A 20,058-nucleotide genomic window follows, 5' to 3' on the forward strand; every position below is an offset into this window, starting at 1 on the left:
GAAGCACCGTCATGATCACCATCTTCACCGGCGCGACACATTGATCTCCATCGTAGCATCGTTGTCGTCTCGCCAATCTTATGCTTCCACGACTATCACTACCGCTTAGTGATAAAGTAAAGCATTACAGCACAATTGCATTGCATACAATAAAGCGACAATCATATGGCTCCTGCCAGTTGCCGATAACTCGGTTACAAAACATGATCATCTCATACAATAAAATTTAGCATCATGTCTTGACCATATCACATCACAACATGCCCTGCAAAAACAAGTTAGACGTCCTCTACTTTGTTGTTGCAAATTTTACGTGGCTGCTACGGGCTTAAGCAAGAACCAATCTTACCTACACATCAAACCACAACGATAGTTTGTCAAGTTGGTGCTGTTTTAACCTTCGCAAGGACCGGGCGTAGCCACACTCGGTTCAACTAAAGTTGGAGAAACTGTCACCCGCTAGCCACCTTTGTGCAAAGCGCGTCGGGAGAACCGGTCTCGCGTAAGCGTACGCGTAATGTCGGTCCGGGCCGCTTCGTCCAACAATACCGCCGAACCAAAGTATGACATGCTGGTAAGCAGTATGACTTATATCGCCCACAACTCACTTGTGTTCTACTCGTGCAAATAACATCAACACATAAAACCTAGGCTCGGATGCCAGTGTTGGGGAATGTAGTAATTTTAAAAAAATTCCTACGCACACGCAAGATCATGGTGATGCATAGCAACGAGAGGGGAGAGTGTGATCTACGTACCCTTGTAGATCGACAGCGGAAGCGTTAGCACAACGCGGTTGATGTAGTCGTACGTCTTCACGGCCCGACCGATCAAGCACCGAAACTACGGCACCTCCGAGTTCTAGCACACGTTCAGCTCGATGACGATCCCCGGACTCCGATCCAGCAAAGTGTCGGGGAAGAGTTCCGTCAGCACGACGGCATGATGACGATCTTGATGTTCTACCGTCGCAGGGCTTCGTCTAAGCACCGCTACAATATTATCGAGGATTATAGTGGAAGGGGGCACCGCACACGGCTAAAAATATGATCACGTGGATCAACTTGTGTGTCTAGGGGTGCCCCTGCACCGCACTCTTAGCTCGTTCGATTAAGTACCTCTTACACCCCATGACCTCCATTGGATAAGCATGCAGGCAGCGTTTACAATGGGCCATGGCTACCCTTCTTTTGGCTCAAGTGGTGTCATATGCACTGCATATATGCTATCAGCTTACTTACTTTGCATACATAATTACATATAGCTCTGTACGCTGTTGACTATGGATATGGTTTGGTCCGGTGCTCTGTGTATTGGAAGCTGGCACTTGACCAGGCTTGAAACCAGTGAATCATCATACCCAAGACATAGGCTTCAGATATTGTCAGCACGCCGTCGACTTGACAGTGATGTAGATGATTGTTTAGATCGATCAAAATTCAGAAATCATTTTTTATTTGGGGGGAATTCAGAAATCATGTCTTGTAACAGAATCGCGTCTCTCTCTTGCCGACTTCGCTGGTACAATCAACGCCGACGTGTGTAGTCAGCATCAGTTTGCTAACTTAACAAATACTCCCTCCATTTCTTTATATAATGTGTATTAGTTTTTTTAATAAAAATTCACAATGTAAGGTGCATCTGTTTTAATTCCTCGTAATTCGGATCTTGACCCTCCAGAAAAAGGAAAGTATCTATCCATCTCCCGATTGTGTGTATCTCTTCCTTTCCTAGACAAAATGATTTACTTGCCGCTAGTCCACAAATTAGACCAGAGTAATTTCATCCTAAATTGTTTATAATCATGTGACTTGGTTACCATGCTGAAAATAATACACCTTACATAAAGGAATGGAGGGAGTACTCACTTCCAACAATTATATCGGATTTAGCGTCAAATGAAGTTTCCAACCATATATATTTGTGGCATATCACATAGTCCTTCAACTGAAGCTTGCTCCATGTGTCATTCCAGCCTTGTAGATTACTTATCTTCAACATTCTTCTCCCTACTTACTGCTTGGCTAAATATTTTATATGAAGAAAAAAATAACTTGAGCGAGTGCAGCATTATCATACCTATCCAACGACCTTGACATCTAAGCTTTTACCTCATACCCAATGTCCTCTTGTTGACCTAGACTAAGCTCCTTGAGTATAGGGTGAAACTCCTTACTCGACTCTTGGTAGCCCTAAATCTACACGGTTATTTCATTTTGCGCGTATCATGTAAGCACTGGCTAGCATTCGTAAATTGGAGAATATAAAGGATTAGTGGCTGAAATATTCAAGGATAGAACATTTTACGACATGCATGCTACAACTAGTTTTCATATACATACAATCCAAATAATAAATTCAAAGTTCCTTACATCTAATTCAAATAAATATTTTTTTATAAGTTCTAAGCTAAAACAAATAGAATCCACACTATTGCAAGCTGACGGAGTCTTCATTTCCATTTCCAAGGAACACCTTTTTTTCTAGGGAATCTCCACGGAACTTAAAGATGGTACATAACACATAATTAACTTGATTACAACTTCAATATCTATGCCCATGTTGAGTAACATATCAATGGAACTTTCTTCAAACATAGGTGGTGCATACTGTGTGCTGGTGTCGTTGAGATGATATAGTTCAGGTTCATAAAGTTCGTAGTTATAAATAGCGTTGCATGTACTTGTCCATCCTGGTGTACTGAACCTCTGGGTAAAGCAGAGAAGCCTCTTCTTCCCCATCATCTCCGATGTCAAAGTTTGTCAAGCAACCCTCATAAAAAATGTGATAGTAATGCCCTATCCCCACCTGGTTAGCAAGGTCTGTACCTGCATGAGAGTAGAATATGTAGTAGGTATGGCAATTGGGGTGAAACTAGATTTTGCAAGGTGCTAAAAAGAGGTTTAAATTAACATATCTTTTGCCCAACCTTAAGTGAACATTATGAATACACACAACACAATAACAAAAAGTTTCTTATGGTGGAGGGAATCATATTTCTCGCATTTTTCTAATCTGCATGTAATTATAATTTATAATCATGTACATGACTTCATATTTCATTTCATGCATTGTTATGGTCTTTTAGTTTTAAAGATCCTTGATTTATGTTCTATATGAATTTAAATGTGTGTTCGTGACCAATCTAAATATAATTAGAAAATTGATTGTGCAAATATAATTTTTTTATACTAAATAGTTGCTTCCAAACAGAAGTAATAATAAAAAATGATAATATTTACTATTTCTCGTGGAGAAAATCCTGCACTTAATTATATATTTCCACTTCCATAAGAGAGTCATCTAAAATGGCGATGATAACTTGCGCATCCTCATAAACGATAATAGGAATAAATAATAAATATAATTTAATTAGTCATTCTTTAATGTAGTCAAAAATAAAAACTATTAGAAATCATTAGTTAGTCTTAAATGATTTCATGTGTCAAAAACAGAAACTATTCGAAATCATGTGAACAAGGTATAACTACTTTATCTAAAAACAAAGAATAGTTAAGGTCAAGTGATAATTCTTTGGCTAGATGAAGTCATGTTTCTCTCTGTCCCAAATTTTCGGGAGAAGTCGGACATAATTCTGTTGTACACATGTCCTAAGATATTCCCCAGAAGCAAAAACGGTTATATACAAAATGTATTTTCACACAATTAATCCATTGTCCTTGTAATTAGGAGATGGCATGACAAAACGGTAATATTTTCCTAGAAATTCCAAGTGGCCCTTTGACCATTTTTGTGCTAATAAGCTGAGATTTCAAATACTGTATACTCAACAAATAAATGATTTTTCTTACCTTTCATTGATGCCAAGAATTCATCACTCGGAATGGGAATTTTCTTAAGAACCTTCCCTGAGAGCTTTTCCCATTTAGCAATCAACTCATTTTGACTAAGGATGTTTTCCTGTGGCCGTAGGTATATTGTCTTGTTCAAGGCCCGTGGATCATCAATACACTTGATTGTGTATGCTGCAACGTCATCTTCGTCCACGAATATCACTGCATAGTATGATATAACAATACACAATCAGAAGTGGAAATCCGAAGGGAGTCAAATACACTCAAAAGCAGGAGTCTTACAAACTAGGAGAAATTAAATAGTACAAGTAATATTTGCTTACGGTACCTTTTTTTTAGAACATAGACGTCAGAGACGTCCGGCTTTAAATTAATAAAGCCCTCAACATAGACAGCGTGCACAAATGGAACAAACCAAATAAACGAACGAAACCGAATCTTACGGTACCTTTGACGTTGCCATCTCCATAGATGTGAACTTTCTCCTTGGGTGGAAGAAGGGTGCGCATTTGACACAGGTTAGGAACAAAGTAAGCAGCAAAGCAGTTAGCAGAAATGTAGGTGTGGGGAATGTTTCCTTCTTCTATCGCCCTTCTTATCTCCATCTTCTCATCAAATGTGATCCTTCCCGGTTCAAGGGCATGCTCCATCCTTGCTGGGTCCATGCCGAATTCAGATGGTAGGAAACACTACAAGCAAAATTGTATGTTCATTATAAATGGACATGAGGTCATTGTTAATGATGTCTCTATCAATTTTAAAAAGAATTAAGAAGGATCCCCACATTTCATGTTCTTAATAAACACACACGCACGCACGCACGCACGCACGCACGCACACACACACAAAGGTGGTTTTAGCAACTTTTTTTGTCACACCGATTAGGGCTTGTTTTATTACCTGCATCAGTTCCCTAGACAAGCTCACTCGCCACAATGAATTTTTTTGAAGTGCTAATAGTTTGTTGGCATCTCCTATTTCCCAGCCCTGCCTTTTATAGGGGGAAATAGTGATCTTCATTCATTAGTATTCATGGGCCCCATGGCGGTGTCCCAGGGCTGCCCCTGGCCATACAAGCTGACCACTATATAGCAACAAAGCGCCACAAACTAAATTATGAGCAGTTACATTGGACCCCCTATGCTAATACGCCCCACACACAACCGCCTCCGCACCTCTAGCCAAGACCTTGACAACTCTTGCACCAACATTGAACTTCAGGAAACCTTCGGGGTACACCCTCCCGAGAGTTGTTCTCACTAATGGGCCAGTCTGTGTACGCTCCTTGAGTTCCCGGTAAATGGAAGGTTTTTGAAGGCTTTTGGGTCATCTATTTTATTTGATTTCCTTCCTGTCCTCCGTAGGTTTAACTGGTATTTTCTTTGGTTTTTCCTTTTTGTTTTCTTCGTACTATTTCTCTAATTTGTAATTCAAAAAAAATCATGGACACTTTTAAAATTGGTGAATATTTTTAATACTTGTGAACATTTTAAAATCCATTAGCATTTTCAAGTCCATGATTTTTAAATTCGTGAACATACTTTATATTAGCAAATATTTTTAAATTCATGAATATTTTCTAAATTTATGATTTTTTTTTAAATTTTTTGAATATTTTTTAATTCATGAACAGTTATCAAATCGCAAACACTTAAAAAAAGTATGTGAACCTTTTGAAGGCAGTGAGGGTTGGTGAGTCGACATTACCTAGGTGCCAAATAGGACGATAAGTTTCACACACCCGGCTCTAGCATCCCTTGCTCATGGATAGGCCCAGATAAGCTGAGCGGAAAGCTTCCTCCCGTTGTTGGGAAGTTTCCAAAATGTTGAATCTAGTGCGGGTGATTTTTTAATTCTCTTTGTGTTTATGCAGATTTTCTCATGTTTTCTTTCGTTTTCACCTATTACTTAGTTTTAGTGAGACATAAATATTTCTGTAAAATTCACGACCATTTTTAAAATTGGTGGAACACATTTTCAAATTTTTTTCAAAATTTTCAATCACTTATTCAAATTCGTGATTTCTTTCCAACCCATTAACTTTACTATAATTTACAATCACTTTTTTGTAAATATTAAAATTATTATAATTTCGTTAAAATAATTTGATAACATTTTCCTGAGTACACCAATATATTTTTAAATTCCTAATTTTTTAAACCTGTCAACAATTATTCAGTTCACCAACACCAAAAGACAAGCAAAAAAAGCTTACCAGAGACGGACGATCGAGGGAGCAGCCAGAGGTGACTACTGGGTGGCCCACGTCACGGATGCAATGGTCTTTTTTCGAATTCGTGATTTTTCTTTCAAACATGATGAACTTTTCCAAATTCATAATTTTTTAAAAACCTGTGATCTTTTTCAAATTCATGAACTTATTTTATCAAAATTGATGAACCTTTTTCAAATCCGTGATTTTTTTTCAAAATCTGATGAACTTTTTTGTCAAAAATCGATGAACTAAAACGTTTGCAAATCCGTAAACATTTTTTCAAAATTTGGTGAACTTTTTTCAATTTCATGATTTTTTAAAACGTTTTCCGATTTTGTGAACATTTTTTTTGTAAATCCATGATTTTAAAATTTTTGGATGACTTATCTAAAATTCATGAATTCTTCTTCAAATTTATGTTTTCTTTTTACAAATAATTTTTATTAGGACTGGGACAAGGGTCAAATAGCACTGTTTTCAGATATAACACATCAATGGTTATTGTGCAAAGTTGGTGGGCATTGGCATGCAGGTTTGAATCCCACATCTTGCAGAATAACATGGTGAAGAATTTTTTTTCTTCCCGTATATTGTTTTGAGCTTGTTGCTGGTTGCGAGCGATGCTGGGGTGGCCAACTACCGCTCAGCTTCGAGCGCCAACTAGCCTAAGCGACATTGAGTGCGCCGAAGAGGATCTCTCCTCCTCCGTGGTATATATGATGCGACTTTTGATAAAATGTCACTGGAATGCATAGGGCAGAGCAAGCGAGCAACCTAAATGGACCAGCGCAGAAAAATACTGTAGGACTCAATTTTTGGAACATTCTAAGCTTCATTACCGGTTCAGGTCCATTTTTCTTTTCTTTTTATCCACCGTTTCTTTTACCATGGTTTTTTCGGTTCCTTTTTCACATTCCTTTTTTTATTTTGATTTTGATTTTCTGTCTTCAAATATTTTCTCTTAATGATCGGAAATTTTGAAAATTCTTCAGAATTTCGAAAAATGTTTCGTTTTTTAATCATAAATTCAAAAACATTCCCCTTTTCCAAGAATAGTTAGCAATTTCTAAAATTATTTGTGTCATCAAAATTTAAAAAAATGGTCTCTCTTTCAAATTTTCTTTGGAAATACAAATAATGGTTGTGTTTTCAAATTATCTTCAGAATTTCAGAACAGTTCATGTTGGAACAATTGTTCTTACATTTTAAAAAAGCTCCCATTTTCTTACTTTTTAATTTTTTTTCCGAAAATGATCTATTTTTCTAAAGAATCTAGTTTCAGAAATGATGAAGTTTCAAATTTGTTACAAAAATTCAAAGAATGTTTGTATTTAAAGAATAGCTTTCTCTATAAATGTTCAGAATTTTCGAAAATTGTTTTTTTCTAAAAAATATCCGCTTCCATTCCAATATTAAGAAAGGTTCGTTATTTTGTGAAAACATTGGACATTTAAAAATCAATGCTACATTAATCGCGCCACTACAGAGAAATTTCAAGATGATGTGCCGTCCCAGTCTTTCGAAGGTACTCGTAGAGGTAGAGTGTGCGTGTGTGCGTTTATAGGGATGAGTGTATGCGCGTATATATGAGCACTTGCATCTGTACCGTGTTAAAAAACGAGACTAGTTGTCTACGATTTACAGTATATTCGCAAGCTATTTTTGTTTTACGCTCGATTTGGTTTTTAGTCGGACCGGGAAAGGTAGGGATGCTCTTTGCTTCTGGGCGACATTTTGATGCACAGAGTGTCACAAAGACTCCCGAGCTCCTCCGGCACATTGTACTGGAGGGCATTCACATAGTAACGACAGACTATGCACTTCAACGCTCTAGCACTGGAGCAATTATATGTCTCTTTTCCCTGTTTTCTCTTAAAAAAAGAGGGTCCACAATTTAGTTACATATTTTAAGAACTCGTAGTTACAGGATTTTAAAAAAAATGTCCACTATGTTATGAAAATATAAAAGAATTTAAGTGCAATGTTCACTACTTTTTTAGAAAACAGAACTTTTTAAAAATATCATCGGTATTATAAATGTCGTCATGTATTTTGCTATCATGTATTTTAAAAATGTTCTTGAATTAGAAAGTTTACTATTTATTAAAAGTCTGTTTATTTTTTTATAATGTTCTCATGTTTAAAAAGTATTCAAGAATTTTTAATAATCTCGATGTATCCTAAAAAAATTTCACAAATTTTAAAATGGAAAAAAATCGAAAGGTAAAAAAGAAACCTGGCGAAAACCAAATGGAAGTAAACTAAATAAAGGAAGGAAAAAGAAAAATAGAAACCGAGAGACCACTCAACGGAATTTTATTGGGAAGATTGGAGGAAAAAAGGAAAGAAAACTAGTGAAAACAAACATCATAAAAGTGAAGATTTCACGTGGTGATGATGCTATTCAATGCTGATAGCTAAATTACTTGTGCATATCCCCGCAATTAAAATACTTGTGCATATTTTGTTGTCGACTATTTTTTGAGAAAAGAGACATCCAAACTAACATGAGCCGTTAATCACATGAGATGAACAATTTCTGCAAAGGGTAACACATCCAAACTTAGAGTACAACTCCCTCCGTCCCATATTAGTTGTGGCTGAAATGGATGTATCTAAATATAATTAGTGCTTCATGCATCCGTTTGAGCAACAAATAATATGGAACGAAGGGAGTATTATCTACTTCATTCTTTCCAAAATGTAAGGCGCAAGACTTTTTTGAACAGTGAGGCATCTTTATATTGGACCAAGTTTATGGGGATTTTTTTTTCAGTATCTAGAATGCCAAATGAAAATATGGAAACATTCCGTGGTGGATCTAACGGACTGCTTTGGCAATGTTGGTCTGGAATTTTTTTCCTCTGAAACTTGGTTAAACATAGAAAGTTTAACTTCAAAAAAATACACCTTAGAACCAGAGATTCCTATGTTGACTGAGAGGCTATTGTTCAACACTATTACAGTACCGCTTTCCCCTCTATCTTGGCCACTGCTTCATATCCTCCACGCCTTCAAATTTTGATGTGTTTCCACATGGTATAGTCTCGAACAGAGTTTAAATAATACCCCTCCGCTGGGATACATAGTCTATTTGGCTGGCTAACAAAAGATCTTAACAAATAACTACTCTATTTGTATGCGGTTTATGAGATACAAAATCACGGTACTAAGTTTAGTTAATGGTATAAATGAAATGACATAGAAAAAGGGAGCCTAATTCTTATATCTCTTTTTTACGAATGAAGCTCCAATAATGCACCAGCCAAAAAGGGGGCAGTGAGATCTAGCGCTGCTGTTGCTGTGTGCAACTTCCGTGACCCACGTCAATTCAACAGTTATGACCAATAATAGAGAAGATATTTTACCAGAAAGTAACCAAGCAAAGGCTTTCAGTTTACTGGAGGTTGGTGCTCGTTATTTTGTCAAGATCTACAAACAGTAATTCAGCAAAGAGCTCTGCAGTGGCCCTGGCGACTGAACTTACTGTTCTAATTTTGTAGCAATGAAACTATGGAAATCTGCCACACACAAGAATTTGCTGGAGTCCATTTGTAAAGGCAGATCAAAACATAGTTTCTGCATTTTCTTTCTATGTATCTAAGAAAAAACCGGAGAGCATTGAGCAGATGAATAGCAGATGGAATCCTCCAAAAATGCACACACAAAAAAAACCAGTTTTATTGAGTATCGAACAGATATTCTTATGCATGTAATGAAAAAGGAATTTTGAAATTGCCACTTATAATTTTCTACAGGCCGATCAAATGCACATGGTGGGAGTTTGTGTTGCACAAAAAGCTGCGAGAAACTTGTCATGCATATAGAAATGTAATTTTCTAGTAGATCCGAATTTTTTTGTTGGACAGAGACAACGGTTGAAGGTCGTCAACTAACTAATAGTAATAAATCCCCTAAAAGGAAAATAATAGTAATAAACTTTACACTTTCCTCAAAAAAATGGAGCACGCAAACTTTTTTATGTTGCGAGAAAAAGTTCACAGTAACTTATAGATGCATATATACACACATATTAATTCCACTGAGTGAGTTAGCCTACCTTGACATTTCCAGCTTCTTTGATGGCCTCCACCAGCTTGAGCTGCAGGTGGAGGTTGTGGCTACGGAAGTGAACCCCGGACATGGCCGACACCACCACGTCTACCTGCTTCATGGCGGCAACGAGGCCCTGGTGGTCGTCGAGGGATGCCTCCAGGAGCCGCGCTCCCTGCGCCTTGAACGACAGCAGCATCTGGAGCTTGTCAATGTCGAGGCCGATCTCCGGCCTCATCAGGACGTAGGTCTCGTGGCCCTGTGCTAAGCTCGCCTTCACGATCCTCCTGCCGATGTAGCCCGTGCCTCCAACGACAAGAACCCTGCTCTTCTCCATGCCTCACAAAAGAAGAAGCTAGATGCAAATTGCTGCCCGGACTGCTATTTTTATGCCGAAGTCTGGCGTGTCAACCTGGTTGGGACCTTCAGATATGGACATCGGTCAGTGAAATCGTTGTCAATCTTGTTGGTTGGTGGTGACATTACGTGTACGGCCCTAGGCCCTAGCTGATATTACGTGTACGGCAGCTCTATCACGGTGGTTGATTTTGAGGTTGCATTGATGCGCTGTCGTTTATTTGGTATACCTACTTTTCTTTATGAGCACATGTGATTTATGGCTTGACAGTTCACGCATATTACAAAGTTCCATCGGCAATTGCAGTGGACTTAAATTTACTGTTGGAAATCTCAAAGGGTAACATAAGTTACTAGTTAGTGAATAGTATATACTAGATGGTACCTTGCACGTTGGTGCGGGAATTAGTTGCAATATATTTCAATAAAATTTGATTGTGCGTAATATAAATATTTTGATTAATAACATATGAGCCAAAATTAAAATACATACAATTTATTATATTGGATTATGCATAGTTGTAAAATATTTATTAAATATAAGTGGAATCATAGGATAAAAAATATTTTCCCATGTATGGTTGCATGTGATGGTGGGTCTTTTGACTTTTTCCATGCATGGTTGCATGTTGAGGTGGACCTTTAGGTTGGTCATAGTGTGGAGTAACTTATAGTAGTGTCATGCATATGACACTAGTGTAAGTTACTACATTCATAGTGCAAACTAACATAGTAGTAGTGTCATAGATGGCTTCATTTATTAGCTTATAGACTCATCTTGTATTGGAAAGCGCTATGTTACAGTAACATATTATGTTACTACTTCTCATTAAGTACTTGCCACATAAGTAAAAATTTCTTGAAGTACGCTATGTTACTCGCTAAGTTACTCCCACTATGACTAGCCTTACATAATTGTATGATGATGTGGCAGTCTCCGTCTTTGCTCATGTCTACTGTGTAGAAAGAGAGCGGCGCGATGAAGGCTGGCATCTACTTGTAGCGGTTACCATTGCAGTAGAGTCAGGACCGAAGCTAGATGAGCATTTTTCCAGGGTCAACTCCAATGCAATTGTGTCAGCTTATATATTTAAACACTGATTGGAATTAGTAATGATGTAGTGAAGGTTTTGCAAAGTCTTTCCCCTCCCCTCTCGCCCACACACACCTCTATTGCAAATGGTAACCTTGTCATTGAGAAGACGACCATTGTATATGCTCTAGTACCTTCTGTGTGTAGTGTACAATGATTGACCAATATAAGTTGCAGCATCTCAAAACAACTTTCGTAATTGGCAGAAAAATCATATTAATAAGGGTTAATTTCCTTGTATTAGTAACGTCTCCAGTACATTGTGTGCATCATGTAGTCGCCCTTAGCGCTCATGATCAAGCTTGCAATTATTAAAGGCTGCTTCCATTTATATGGTGTATTTTGTCTTCATATAAGTTCCACAATTTGTTCGCTGTCATTCTCGCTCACCCGCTTGCCCTGCTCGGCCGCATCCACTCTAGAGCTGCCCTCCTTACCTCCACTGCTCACCACATGCCACCGCCGACACCTTGTAGCCCCGCCGACCTCCGACCGCCAAATTCTGGCAAGATTCCGACGGGATTCAGGTGATCTCTTTTTCTTTATTTTTTTTCTCCTTTCCATCATCACTGGCCACGGTGGTGCTCTACCTCCTCATCCCTAGCCCGACGGCGCTCATCCCGTCATCGCCACTGTCACACCCGGCTACACCCCACCGCCTCCCTGGTAGCAGCTCCGGGAGGACCTCCGCTCCGTCCTGTCCAGACGATGTCGCACGCGCGCCAGAGTGTGGTCCATCTTGTGGTTGCGCTTGCAGAGGACGACACAACCACCGGGGATCTCTTCTTGGACGCCGGCGAATGGATTTCATATTCAAGAACCATTGCAATTATAGAATATAAAGATTAATCACGACATGCAAATAATATAAAATTTTATTATTGCCTCTAGGGCATATTTCCAACAAATAGCATATCAATGGAACTTCCTTCAAACATAGGTGGTGTGTAGCGTATGCTGGTGTCATTGAGCTAAGATAGTTATGCATAGCGCTTCATGTACTCTTCCATCCTGGTGTACTGAACCTCTGGGTAGAGTAGAGAACCCTCTTCTTCTCCATCGTCTCCAATGGCAAAGTTTGTCAGGCAACCCTCATAGAAAATGTGGTGGTAATGCCCTACCCCCACCTGATTTGCAAGGTCTGTACCTGCATGCAAATAGAACATATAGTAGATGTGTCAATTGGAGTGAAAAAAGGTTTTTGCAAGTTTCTTAAAAATAGTCAAATAACTGTTTCTTTGCTTGGTCTTAAATAAATCTGGAATGTGAAAGGCTAAATACTTGCTGAATACATGCGACACAATTAAAAAACACTTTCAGGGCACGAAATTGTTTTCCTACATTTATTAGATTTTGATTATAACTAATGATCATGTACATGACAAATCACTTAATTCATGGGCATGGTTTTTATTATATTTTTAAGAAGTTTGATCACTAAGTTCTCTATGGATTCAGAAAGTTGTTCATAACCAATCTAAATATCTAACTGAAGACATTTTCATCTCACCAGTCTAACTAGTTTTCATATCTCTAGTATTCCCCTCATATCGATTTTTTAAACCACGCGATAAGCCTCATTTTTTTCCTTCTAAACTGCCCCCTATCTCCTCGTTCATAGGGAAATAAATCCCTTCCAAATTAATAAACAGAAATCAAATAAATCACCAGTAGGAAGAAATCACGTAGTTATACGTAGACAATCCCAATCACATTGTAACTTTCCTTGCCTTTTCCTATGGATTCCTTTCCCACAGCATATCTCAATCTCAACCAAAGCAAAGATTCCCTACGTTGAACCACTAGAATAAAGTTGCCCCATTGCAACACACGGTTATTTAGCTAGAACTATCTATTGTTCATAGTACTATCTAATTGCTTACAAAGAGAGGTAATAAAAAATGGTAATATTTACTTATTGTGCTGGAGAAAAATCACACACTTAATTTTAAATTTTTAGTTCCATATGAGAGTTGGGTACAAAGGTAGGGAAGACTTACACATCCTCATGGACGATAATAGGGATATATGTGTATTATATAATTAGTTATTCTTTAATGTTATCTCTAGCAATTAGTAATAATTTATTGTGCCAATTTTTTCTTACAAATCATGTGAACATGGTATATGCCTTTACATACATACAAATACTTATTAAGGTGTTATATTAATTAGGTGACAAGGGATAATTCCTTGACTAGAGGAAGGCCTGCTTCTCACGCTGCACTATGTCTCTCAAGTTTTCAGGAGAAGTCGAACATAATTATGTTGTATATGTCCTATGATAACTCTTCACAAGGACAAATATCGTCCTACAGAACTTTGTATTAAAAAAATATTCACACAATTAATTCCATTGTCCTAGTAAGAAAATGACATGAAAAAGGGTATTATTTTCCTAGAAATTTGATGTGGCCCTTCCACCATATGTTGGTACTACTAAGCTGCGAAAAAAATGAGATATATTATACTTTACACTCAAGCAATAAATGTTTTTTTCTTACCTTCCATTGAAGCCAAGAATTCAGCACTGGGAATGGGAATTTTCTCAAGGGCCTTTCCTGAAAGCTTTTCCCATTTAGCAATCAGCTCATTTTGACTAAGGATGTTTTCCAGCGGTCTTAGGTATATTGTCTTGTTTAAGGCCCGCGGATCATCAATGGACTTGATTGTATACGTTGCAATGTCATCTTCATCCATAAATATTGCTGCATAGTACGATATAACTTTAAATAGTCAAGTGGAAATTTGAAGGGAGCGGCATAAACCCAGGAGTAATCATACAACTACGATAAGTAAAACCTAGAAGTACATATGTTTGTATGTGTTTACCTTTGACGTTGCCATCTCCATATACATTAACTTTCTCCCTGGGTGGAAGAAGAGTACGCATTTGGCAGAGGTTAGGAACAAAGTAAGCAGCAAAGCAGTTTGCAGAAATATAAGTGTGGCCAATGTTTGCTTCTTCTATCGCCTTTCTTATCTCCATCTTCTCATCAAATGTGACCCTTCCTGGTTCAAGAGCATGCCCCATCCTTGCTGGGTCCATGCCGAACTCAGATGGTAGGAAACGCTGCATGCCAAATTGTATATTTATTGATTATGACTACACTCGAGCTGTTTTCATCAAGTTAAAAACACAAATTAAGAAGAATCACAACATATCGTGTTCTTAATTATTCTTATTTTCAATCCGCAAGGTGATATTTTTTTAACAAGATTTCTGCAAACTATTCAAAGCTCTTTGCATCAAATTGATGAGTAAACTGGACCAGCCCAGTCAGCCGCTACTATGCATCGGTACCTTTCCGCCTGTTTTGATCGATTTATTCGGTCCAATTCCTTTCAAAAATCTGTTCGTGGGATGTTTTGACAAAGTTAGATAATATAATATATTATGAATATAAATCCATAATTTTTTTAAAATCACAAATCAAAAAATATGCGTGAATGTTTTAACATGTTCACAATTATTTTTGGAAAACATACCACAACTACTGAAAATTATGTATTTAAAAAAATGTTCGGACAATTTAGGAAATGTTCAACGAAAATTTAAAATGTTTACAAATTTTTTCAAAGTTTTCAAAAAAAATTCCGTAACATGATTTTCAATAAAATGCTCTCGGAAATTAAAATCTGTGTGCATATTTTAGAAAATGTTTACTATTTTTAATATTCATGTATTTTTTAAAACATCATGAATTTAAGCACACACAAAAAGAAAATAAGAAAACAAATATAAAACAACACCAGAAAAAAAAACTGAAAAAAGACATATAAACCCCCTTTTGTTTTTCTCTCTCTCGAAATGGATATTGTGAGAGTTACCATCTTTTAGCGACAAAAAGTTCATAGAGTACTATTTACTTATAATTCCCCTGAGTGAGTTAGCCTACCTTAACATTTCGGGCCTCTTTGATAGCATCCACGAGCTTGAGCTGCAGCTGGAGGTTGTGGCTACGGAAGTGAACCCCGGACATGGCCGACACCACCACTTCCACCTGCTTCATGGTGGCGACGAGGCTCCGGTGGTCGTTGAGCGACGCCTCGACGAGCCGTGCTCCCTGCGCCTTGAACGACAGCATCATCTGGAGCTTGTCAATGTCGAGGCCGATCTCCGGCCTCAACAGCACGTAGGTCTCGTGGCCCTGGGCCAGGCTGGCCTTCACGATCCTCCTGCCGAGGTAACCGGTGCCTCCGACCACAAGAACCTTGCTCTTCTCCATGCCTGACAAAGGAGAAGCTAGCTAGCTGCAAATTGCCGACGCCTGGCGTGTCCACTCTCCACCTGCGGTTGGGACCTTCAGATAAGGAGATCGGTCAGTGAAGTCGTTATCAAGCTTGTTGGTTGGTGTGGTGAGGTTACGTGTACGACCCTAGCTGATATCGCGTATCACTCTGGTAGTGACCCCGCAGCTCTATCATGGCGTGGTTGATTGGTGACGGTGTACGACCTTAGCTTAATTATATCGGGTATCACTCTCGTAGTGACCCGGCAGCTCTATCATGGTGTACGTACTTTATTTTATGAGCACATGTGATTTATGGCTTGCAAACTTGTAAGCTCAGCTGATACAGTTCATGCATTTACAAAATTCCGTCTGCGATTCTAGTGGACTCCAGTTGAAAATCTCAAAAAGTAACATAACTGCATCTCCAACGGCGTACAGATTGCATTGAGATGTACTACCTCTATATCAAAAGATAAGACGTTTTTTAGGTTAAACTAGTCTAAAAAATATCTTATATTTTGATATGGAGGGAGTAAACTAGTCTAAAAAACAACTGCTTAGAAATGTTCAGCTCTTAGACCTTCTTAGGTTCCTTAAATCATGTGGCGATAGCTCGCAGTTTTTCAACCTCACCAATCTCTCTCTCAAACGCTTTTATCTAGGAAGATTCCTGCTCCGTTCCTTCATATCCTAAGGTCCTACCTTCTCACGACCAATATGTTCAAAGCAGTGAAGGAGACCCTTCTCTTCATGCTTTCTGCGCTTGCCCCAATCCAGTCTTGCTCCATCCCTAATCTTAAGCAGGCGATGCCGCAGTCACCGTCTTTGCTCATGTCTACTAGGTAGAAAGAGAGCGGCGCTACCAAGGCTGGCATCTACTTGTAGCGGTTACCATTGCAGTAGAGCCAGGGCCGAAGCTGCATGAGAATTTCTCCAGGCTCAAGTCTAATGCAATGAATCTTTCAGGTGGGACAGCAGCCGCCCCCTCTCCAGAAAGATGTTAGGGTTCCTCTGCCTCCGGCGGTCTTTGGTCCATTTCGTTTTTGGACATTTCTTCGAGTTCTGTTAGGGTTTGCGTCTTACTTAGGCAGGCGAGACGATGTCGGCTCTTTGTAGAAGAAATATTATTCTCCCCGCCGAGCCCCCATTCCGATGGTGCGTGTAGTATCGTCGGCGGGTGTGTGGATCTCCGGCAAGTCTGTCTTTGATTTATTTGCTAAAAAAGAAATCTCTAATGCAATGGTGTCAGCTTATATATATTTAGTACTGATTTAGTGAAGGTTTTGCTAAGACTTTCCCCTCTCCTCCCGCCCACACACACCTCTGTTGCAAATTGAGCCTTATCTTTGAGAAGACCACGCTATCGAACATTGTATATGCTCTAATACTTTATGTGTGTAGTGTACAATGATTAACCACTATAATACTTGCCTGAAGCGGATGCTACTGCAGGGAAGCGTGCATGTTAATATATATGCCAATGCCGTGTGAATTACAGAGAGGTTTATATCTGGGTTATCGATCTGGCTTGATCCTTATGTTATCTATACAACTAACTAGATATTCTACAACAACTAGGATCAAGCCTAACAGCCTGACAACCAGACGTACATCACGTTTACAACAGAACATACATGCACGAATATATCACAAGCTACATATTTCAACAAGTTGCAGCATCTTAAAACAACTTTCGTAATTGGCAGCGAAATGGGTCAATTTCCATGTATTGGTAGCATCTCCAAAACTATGGCCCCAGGTCTACTTTAATCATATAAAAATTCAAAATACTTTTGTTGCAATTTTACTTCCTTTTATTTTATTTTGTAATTTATCTATGTACCACTATAAGATTTGATTCTTGTAAGTAACGAGTTCAAGGGGACCGCGTTGGGTGCAAGTATTTGTTTATGTGTGTGCAGGTGCTGTTTACAAGACTTTGCGTGATTCTCCTACTGGTTCAATAACCTTGCCATCTTCACTGTACTTCATCTACTCTCCTTTTTGGAGAAAATCCTAACGCAGCTCACAAGTAGCAGTCACCCGGAGGGAACCTGGCGCACTTCGATGCCCAGGTAGTAGGAGAGCAACCCAAGGTCACTCATCGGAAGCATGGCCTTCATCTCCGTCTTGAACCTGTCGATCTCTGTGGCTTCGGCTCCGGTGATCACCAGGTCATCCACGTACACCCCCAGGAGTAGGAGCTCGCGGCCTGACCCGCATGAGTAGATGGCGTGTTCGGAGTTGCAGCGGCGGAAATCCGTGTCGACGAGCGTGGCGTCGAGTTTGGCGTTCCATGCCCGGGGTGCCTAGTGGAGTCCATACAACGCCTTCGGCAGCTTCAGCACTTTGTGCTCGCGATCGACGACAATGAAGCCTGGAGGCTGCTAGATGTCAACCTCTTCCTTCAGATCGCCATTGAGGAAGGCCGATTTCACATCCATGTGATGGATTGGCCATCCCTCGTGCGCGGCGAGCGCAAGCAGAAGGCAGGCTGACTCTAGGCGGGCCACTGAAGCGAGGACCTCGTCGAAGTCGATCCTCTGTTTCTGCAGGAAATCTTTGAACAAGGCGAGCTGGGTCGTTTTTTTGCCCTTTTTACATCGCCGGTGCAAAAAAATGACCGTGGGAGGCACTTGGGGGGGGGGGGGGGGGGGGGGGGGGGGGGGGGGGGGGTGCTGCTGCTAGAGATGCTGTTAGCATCGGGAAAACCAAATCTGGAGTTGAATGTTGACATCAGCCAGTAAGTCGGCTGAATGGCAGGATCGTGCAGGCAACCATCGACCATGTCTTGAAAACCACGCGGATTTGTTTCCCTACTAAACAACTGCCTCGTGCGTGGGAAACAACCAGGATGGTTCCCTGAAAGGCATACACCACCTTGTTGGGCTAAAAGTCTGAGACCGCACATCAAATTCCTCGCCCGTGTCGGCAAAATAGACGGTATCTTCCTGCACATCTCCGCCGGGTGCAACTACGAATCTAGAGAAGCGTCTGCTGATGAACAACGCTTGACCACCGCCTAGCCCATCGACGACGGGCACCCACACGCCAACGCTCTCATCGGCCTCCAAGATATCCACCCCAAGTGTAATGTCGAAACAACATTGCTGACGACGGGTTTGTAGTCGTCGTCTCACCATGAAAAGCTTTCCCCGTGACTCGGCGAGGTAGCGGATGATGATGATGCGATCTCCGAGTTCGTCGTATGCATAGTCAACGCCATCTACGATACTCTTGTCTTCCTTTCCATTCACTTTCTCTTGCTCATTTGCTGCCCCTCCACCGTCTTGTTCATTCATCGCCACACCCTCTTCCGCCTCCTGGTCCGCATCTCCCGCCGCTTCCAGCTCGTCTACTTCCTCGCACCATGCATCATAATCATTGTAACCCGGCGGGTGTCTAATGACACGAGTGCCACGGATAACTGTGGGTCTGTTGTCGTCATCGGAACCGACATCGATTGCAAGGAGATCCTCGGCCTTGGTAATTGCGTAGAGCTTGTCCCCCAAGAACGCGACGTCGATGATGTAGATGTAGGGGAACTCCCATGTACTAGGCAACCATGAGCCCTTTCCTGGGCGGGTTATGATGACCGGATAGTTCCCGTTGTCAGTGATCACGACAATGAGATCATCAGCGGTGGACCGCATGAGCACCTTGCGGACCTCAGAGTTGTTGCCGATAACGGTGTCTAGCTCAGGAAGCGGCACTGTTGCGTCAGAGAACGGGTTGTGCAAGATGAAGTTGTGAGTGTCATCGCGGCGAAGGATGATCCAATCATCGGTGGAGCCGATGCAGCTCGCGTTCTCGGGGAAGGAAGGGAGGCGGTGTAAATCGATGTCTGAGGGTGTCAAGAAGCATCCGTCGGGTAGAACCACCCATGGTAGCTGCCGCGAGGAGACGTGCTCGTGCACAGCGGCGCGCCAGGAGCGGCACACTGCTCGAAACCGGGCGCGGTCGGCGGGGAAAGGCAGGTGGGCGATGAACAGCCGTAGGAGGTGTTGTGGGAGTCCCGACCAACAGGAGGCCGCCATCCGAATTGACGCACCTACGATTAAGAACTAGTGGATTATTTTAAAAGAAAGAACTAGTGGATTAAGCTGGCGACCTTGCGTGTAGCGGGAACGCACATATATAGATGGTACAGGGAGTTGCCGTATTGCTAGTCGGTAACGGAAACCGACTCCGACTGGGTGCACTAGCTGCTGTCACTTTCCTTGTGTAATACGTACGGAGTACATACTGGAGTAATACAGAGTACTAGTAAAAGGCAACGTGTGCGTCCAT

General features: G+C 40.4%; 2 protein-coding genes across 2 annotated transcripts; both read right to left on the bottom strand.

The window, feature by feature from the left end:
• Positions 1 to 2,335: 2,335 nt before the first annotated feature.
• LOC125535496 (isoflavone reductase homolog) lies at positions 2,336 to 10,484 on the bottom strand. The gene is made up of 4 exons (XM_048698556.1): positions 10,091 to 10,484; positions 4,264 to 4,504; positions 3,813 to 4,016; positions 2,336 to 2,828 (listed from the first exon to the last, which is right to left on the bottom strand). The coding sequence occupies exons 1-4, from the start codon at positions 10,418 to 10,420 to the stop codon at positions 2,662 to 2,664; spliced, it is 942 nt and encodes a 313-aa protein (XP_048554513.1). The 5' UTR covers positions 10,421 to 10,484; the 3' UTR covers positions 2,336 to 2,661.
• A 1,906-nt stretch (positions 10,485 to 12,390) lies between these two features.
• On the bottom strand, positions 12,391 to 15,835 carry LOC125535498 (isoflavone reductase homolog). Its single transcript, XM_048698557.1, has 4 exons — positions 15,433 to 15,835; positions 14,366 to 14,606; positions 14,038 to 14,241; positions 12,391 to 12,680 (listed from the first exon to the last, which is right to left on the bottom strand). Exons 1-4 carry the CDS (start codon positions 15,760 to 15,762, stop codon positions 12,514 to 12,516), a joined length of 942 nt encoding a protein of 313 aa, XP_048554514.1. The 5' UTR covers positions 15,763 to 15,835; the 3' UTR covers positions 12,391 to 12,513.
• Between the last annotated feature and the right edge of the window lie 4,223 nt (positions 15,836 to 20,058).

This window comes from Triticum urartu, chromosome 2 (genome assembly GCF_003073215.2).
Source record: "Triticum urartu cultivar G1812 chromosome 2, Tu2.1, whole genome shotgun sequence".
Taxonomy (NCBI): Eukaryota; Viridiplantae; Streptophyta; class Magnoliopsida; order Poales; family Poaceae; genus Triticum; species Triticum urartu.

Bases quoted from the DNA above. Each gene is read 5' to 3' on its own strand.
- LOC125535496 (XM_048698556.1), bottom strand. From the start codon at position 10,420: ATGGAGAAGAGCAGGGTTCTTGTCGTTGGAGGCACGGGCTACATCGGC. The intron at 4,505-10,090 runs GTAGGCTAACTC...TTTTGCTTGTAG, and splicing joins AAGAAGCTGGAAATGTCAAG to TGTTTCCTACCATCTGAATT. The intron at 4,017-4,263 runs GTACCGTAAGAT...CATACTATGCAG, and splicing joins TGGAGATGGCAACGTCAAAG to TGATATTCGTGGACGAAGAT.
- LOC125535498 (XM_048698557.1), bottom strand. From the start codon at position 15,762: ATGGAGAAGAGCAAGGTTCTTGTGGTCGGAGGCACCGGTTACCTCGGC. The intron at 14,242-14,365 runs GTAAACACATAC...CGTACTATGCAG, and splicing joins TGGAGATGGCAACGTCAAAG to CAATATTTATGGATGAAGAT. The intron at 12,681-14,037 runs GTAAGAAAAAAA...ATTTGCATGCAG, and splicing joins ATTCTTGGCTTCAATGGAAG to GTACAGACCTTGCAAATCAG.